Source organism: Furipterus horrens, unplaced genomic scaffold, assembly GCF_987537825.1.
Source record: "Furipterus horrens unplaced genomic scaffold, mFurHor1.1.pri manual_scaffold_4, whole genome shotgun sequence".
Lineage (NCBI taxonomy): Eukaryota > Metazoa > Chordata > Mammalia > Chiroptera > Furipteridae > Furipterus > Furipterus horrens.
Genome location: NW_028327174.1, coordinates 61,420,711 through 61,426,861, shown reverse-complemented (window position 1 = coordinate 61,426,861; position 6,151 = coordinate 61,420,711). Strand labels below are relative to the sequence as shown.

The window sequence follows — 6,151 nt, the reverse complement described above, 5'->3', positions numbered from 1 at the left end:
CGCCTCCCTATTTCTCGACAGCTATCTGATCAGATGTCTCTGTATCCATTTTAGAACTTTATCTATTTAGAGCAGAATATGAGGCTGAGGGCATAGGTAATAAGATCCAACCTCCCTAGGGCAGAAAGCTAGAAAAATCTAAATGAAGAACCAACCTAATGGAGGTTCACACCAGAGTTCTCATTCCAGTGAAGAAGGGTGCTCACCAGGAAACCAAGGCAGAAGTCCAGTCATGTTTACTGAAACAACTTGGACGGAGGTTGAAACTTAGCCTGCATACAAATGCCCTTCCCTGTCACTTACCAGGCAGACATTTGGGGGACTACCTCGAGAATTCACTCTCCGATGCATTGATCAGGGTGGCATAAGAAAACAGAAAGCTGAGACTCTAGGTTGGAAATGTCTGGGGAAGACAGGGAATCATGAAATAGGGAATTGCAGCGCTGGAATAAGTGTGATAAAGGCTCTAGCTTATTACTTTTCCCTTTAAAATTAATCTACCCTCAATACGAGTCCCTTTATCAGAGTTGAAAATTGCCCTTCTACCCTAGAGGGGGAAACTGGCACAGTATTTGAGGTGGTCCAGGGAATAATGATGATTAATGCACACGGGTGCTTTGCATTTTCTGAAGTGCTCCAAGTACACTGACCTGTTTAATTCTCACAACAACCTGTGAGGAATTATTTTACAGATGAGGAATCTGAAGAATATAAAGATTAAGTAACTTGCTCAAAGTTAGCACAGTTAGATAAGACTTGAACACAGGCACTCCCCTCCAAAGCTCATGCTTGTAGCCACCAAACATGCTACCCCTTCTGCACAGCCTTCCTTTTGTACTCCTCACTGTGTATGATGCCTCACATGTAATCGAAGCCCAATAAATATCTGTTGGACTGATAGATAATGAGGATGGGTACATTAGTGAAAGAATAGGTGGAAGAAATCCCAGATGAGAGAATACAAGCTTTATTTGAAAAAGTCCTAAGAATATTTCTACTATAAACTCGCATAAAGCAGAAAAGTGTACTTCCCTAATAATCAACCCATCTCCGTCTTTTATTATTATATGCTTTCTATAAAGCTTCCACAACCAAAATAGGACCCAAATTGGCTAAGTACCATAAACAATATGTGCAGCTCTTTAAAAAAAATCCAGAAATACAAGTGAATATTAGAATAAATGGAACAAAAATGTTGTGAACCAAACATGGAAAATTGCCTATACTCTTTCATTACTCTTTTTTTATGGGTCAAAAGTAGTTCTTTAAATGCTCATTATTCATTATTATAGTAAAAGATACAGTGTTTATTAAATTCTGACTTGAATGAAAGTGAGTGGGAGGAAAGAGAGCTTTGTCATCAATATCTTCTCTCTTGGTATGTTATAATGCTTGGTAATAGGCAGCTCTGCTCCTTATTGCTAGTCTTATTTTAGTGTTTTGCTAATATGTTCATTGAGCATGATTTTTATTAAAAGTGCTTTTGACAAATAAAGAATTTTCCCCAGGTATCTTTTATCCTGTAATGCTCTAAGAACACATTTCTTTCTTTTTTTATTATTAAAAAATAGTTGGCCTACAATAGTATATTGGTTTCAAATGTACAGCATAAGGTTTTGACATTTATATATCTTACTGTATGATCACCACACTGTCTAGTAACCATCTTCCATGAAGCCAAGTTACTACAATATTATTGACTATATTTCCTGTACTGGTACATACTACATGTCCATGGCTTATTTCTTTCATAAATGGAAGTTTGCCCTCTTATTCCCCTTCACCTGTTCCACCTCTTCCCTCACCTTGCCCCTCTGGCAACCATCAGTTTGTTCTGTTTCTGTAATTCTGTTTTCATTTGTTCATTTGTTTTTTAGATTCCACATATAAGTGAAATCATATGATATTTGTCTTTGACTTATTTCACTTAGCATAATATATTCCAGGACTACCCATATTGTTGAAAATGCCAAGAACTCATTCTATTTTTATTGCTGAATAATATTACATTATATATATATTTTGCCCAAAAGTTTGTTTAGTTTTTTCTGTACAATGGCTCTAGTAGTGCTTAGTTGCCTTTTATGTCATTTGAATTTAGTTAGATTGTATTATGACAGCTATCATATTTTTTTTTTTTTTTTTTTTAGATGAGAAGACATTTTATTATTATTTTACACTATAACAGAGTAGTGAATACACTTGATTTTCTCAAATGGCAAATGAGACACAGGAAAATATTTTTCGTTGATTACTGAGAACCTCAATATCATCTGTCTTTTGGAGGATTCAATTTCTTACGACGTCTATGGTACTGTCCACGAGGATACCAACGGTGCTTAGTAGTAAAGAACATTTTGCTAAGTTGTTCTATCATAGGTCCTTGTTCAAATTGTTCATCTTTTTCTTCTAATCTGGTTTTCAGTACTTGATCCAGTGTTTCTTCATAATTGTGCACAGGATCTGGCCGAGGTATAGGTTTTGTGTGTTCATACGGTATGTCCACAGAAGGATGGTAGCAAACTATAGTCCTGCCATCAGATGTCAAAGCAAGCTCTACTTTGCAATTATAGTCATCTGGAAGGGGAGAATACGTGGATTTATGACAAACGCAATATAAACCTCCATTTTGAATTGGAAATAAATGTTTCAAGATAGTTCTGTTTGATATCGCCCACTTCACTGCTGCTACTGCCATGGTGAATCAAGCAAGATGCTTATCAGGTGGTATGAAAAAGATGATTTGAAGAGAAAAAGCTTTTAAAATTCGCTTCTATGCACACCTATTTTCATCCCTCGACAGATCCTCACCAGGACCCCGCCATCTTGCCCCTGACAGCTATCATATTAGTGTGCACTTTAAAAAACATCAAAATTGGCAAATTGTTGTGCAGCCATTTTAATATTGAAGATGGAAGAAACTATGCATTTTCAGCATATTATGCTTTATTATCTCAAGAAATGCAAAAATGCAACTGAAACACAGAAATTAGATTTGTGCAGTGTACAAAGAAGGTGCTCTGACTGATCAAGCGTGTCAAAAGGGATTTGCAAAATTTCTTCATACTATCGACATTTTGGCCAAATAATTCTTTGCTATGTGGCTATCTTATAGCCTCTGCCCACTAGAAGCCAACAGCAGGAGATAGCCAACATACTCAAAATATCCAAATCAATAAAGTTATTGGTGAAAATAAAAAATGTGTCTTTTATTTTGCAAAAAAATTAAATAAACTTTTTGGCAATCATATATATGCATATGCACATACATACATATAGGGTGGGGGGAAGTATGTTTTACAGTTGATGTTATAAAAAATAATATACTAATTAATAAATAATACAAGAATAAACTCTGTGTTTTATGTACTTATAACTATAAAACTACTTTTGCCTCACCCTCTACATACATATACATATATACATACATATACATATATATACACACACACACAAGGTCTGTCCAGAACATATCCAGCCATGTCATATGAAAAACAGACATTTATTAAAGAAGGTACAAAATACAAGAAACACTGTGCATAGGACAATGACACCTCAGTACCTTCAAGGTAGGCACATTAGGACCTCGCATAGTTCTCCCAGTCACCATCAGCTGCCCTGTTGTATTTTCCTGAATCTCATTGATGGTCTGAAATCTCTTCCTTTTCAAAGGTGATTTGAATTTTGGGAAAAGCCAGAAGTCACAGGGCACCAAATCTGGGCTGTAGGGAGGCTGAGTCACCTGGGTGATCTGATGTTTCACCAAAAAACTCTGCACAAGACATAAAGCTGTCAATCACCAGTTGCCCATAGCTACAGCCTTCTGAATCATCTGAATAGTTTCCACAGAGGAATGTTCAAGCTTAACACAAAATTTGATGCAGATTCATTGCTCTACTCACTCATTTTGAACGCAATGGCCCCAGGGTATACATGCTCACTCAACAGCATCTAGTGAGGGCATCATTGTTCATGCATGCACATTCCAGTCCACACTCCTTCACTGCTAGGTTACGTGAACATCGCACAAACCATTCCTATTATATTAACAATGGCTGGAATTTTTCTGGACAGACCGCATATGCCAAATCTTCTTTATCCATTTATCTATTGATGGACACTTAGGTTGTTTCCATATCTTGGCTATTATAAATAATGCTGCAATGTACATAAGGGTACATATATCTTTTTGAATTAGTGTTTTTTTCCCATTTGGATAAATATCAAGAAGTGGAATTGCTGGTCATATGGAAGTTATATTTTCAATTTTTTGAGGAATCTCCATACTGTTTTTCATAAGGGCTGCACCAATTTACAATCCCACCAACAATGAACAAGGGTTCCCTTTTCTTCACATCTTTGTCAACATTTGTTATTTTTTACTTTTTTTATAATAGTCATTCTGACAGGTGTGAGGTTGTATCTTATTGTGGTTTTGATTCTCATTTTCCTGATAATTAGTGGTGGAGCACTTTCTCATATGTCTGTTGGCCATCTGTATGTCTTCTTTGGAGACATGTATATGTCTATTTAGATCTTCTGCCCAATTTTTAATCAGATTGTTTGGTGTTGAGTTGTATGAGTTCTTTATATATTTTGAATATTAACTGCTTATCAGATATATTATTTGCAAATATCTTCTTCTATTCAGTAAGTTGTCTTTTCATTTTGTTGATGGTTTACTTTGCTGTGCAGAAATATACATTCCAATAATATATTGTTAACACCAATGTCAAAGAGTGTACTACCTATATTTTCTTCTAAGAATTCTGTGGTTTCAGGTCTTAATTTAAGTCTTTAACCATTTTCAGTTTATGTTTGTATATTATTTTGGTCTAGTTTTGTTTTATTTTTTGCATGTTGATCTAATTGTGTACACACAACTCAGCTCTCCGTTGGTCCTGCTGGAGTGAACTCCAGGTGCAGGGGCAGGGAACAGGATGTGGCAGGGACCAGGATGCAGCAGCCTTATAGATCTTCCAGAGCACTTGGCTAGAGCTCCCACTTGCACTCTTTTGGTGAATAAGGAACATAAAGAATGATGTCCTCTGGCACTTTAAATCCCAGGGAGTTCCCTAAGATTCCAGAGACCTTTCACAGTTCCCCAGCCTTCTCTATTTGGTCCTTCTCTCTTGTTAGCTGTGCAGAAGCTGTCCACTTGCCCTCAGTTGTCTCTCAGGAGAAATTGGTGTACATTTGATGTGTTCACAACAGGGAGCAAGTTCCAAGTCCTCCTCTGCCACCATCCTGAACCTGTCTCCCCAAGAACGCATTTCTTTTTAAAGTAGCAATTCTAAACCCAACACATCTTCTCCAACTGGGCCTGAGTTAAATTTTTCTTTCATTTTATTCTGAAACCAAATTCTTTTTCATCAAGTGAAAAGAAAACTTACAGGAAAGAGTCTGGCATTTCCTTAAGCTTTTAAATTTTTATCCAAGTATTATTGACATAGTCACTTAATGCATTAATGCGTGGCAGCTTCTTTGAACATATTTAAATTTTATGGCTTGGCAAATTTTCAAATAACTAAAAGTTGTATGATACCCTTTATAATAATTACTTTGTACAGAGAGTCTGTGTGAATTGACTGTTGAAAAAAACATTTGGGTGTTTTGTGGATTTTGGGCTTCTAGCACACCTTACTTAGGTCTGCTCTGGTCATCTAGTCATATTTTCACAACAACTCAAGTGATAGGATCTTTTCCAGTATCGTTTAAAATGCCTTTCAGCTGTCCTTGTTAGCCTTTCTATTTACCCAAACAAAGAGCAACGGACAAATTATTTTCTTAGTTAAACTCAAGCAAAAACACTAGAGTTCTTTTAATTTTTAGTTTTAGCTCTCGCTTAGGTCACTCCTTTATACCCTCTGTTTAAGGACTAATGCCTTGATGCCTTGATCTTTAAGTCAAGGTGGTTTTCTATAGTCATTTCTCTTTCATTCATTTATTAAGTGGTTCATTCACATAGTTTCATTGAGTTCCCAGTACATGTCCAGTTGTACACTGTACAAATAAATAATAGTTAATTAGCAGTCTAATATAAATGAGAGATGTGTAAACAGGAATTAGAATGTCAAATGCAAAGTGATATTATAGAAGTAAGTACAAGGATTATGGGATCTAAGATGAGAGAGGAGTGAGGAGTTGGGGA

The 6,151-nt window shown here is 36.2% G+C and overlaps 1 protein-coding gene across 1 annotated transcript; it reads right to left on the bottom strand.

The window, feature by feature from the left end:
- Nucleotides 1–2,147: 2,147 nt before the first annotated feature.
- On the bottom strand, nucleotides 2,148–2,827 carry LOC150012066 (large ribosomal subunit protein mL42). The gene has a single exon (XM_090275634.1). The coding sequence runs from the start codon at nucleotides 2,696–2,698 to the stop codon at nucleotides 2,270–2,272; it is 429 nt and encodes a 142-aa protein (XP_090131760.1). The 5' UTR covers nucleotides 2,699–2,827; the 3' UTR covers nucleotides 2,148–2,269.
- Between the last annotated feature and the right edge of the window lie 3,324 nt (nucleotides 2,828–6,151).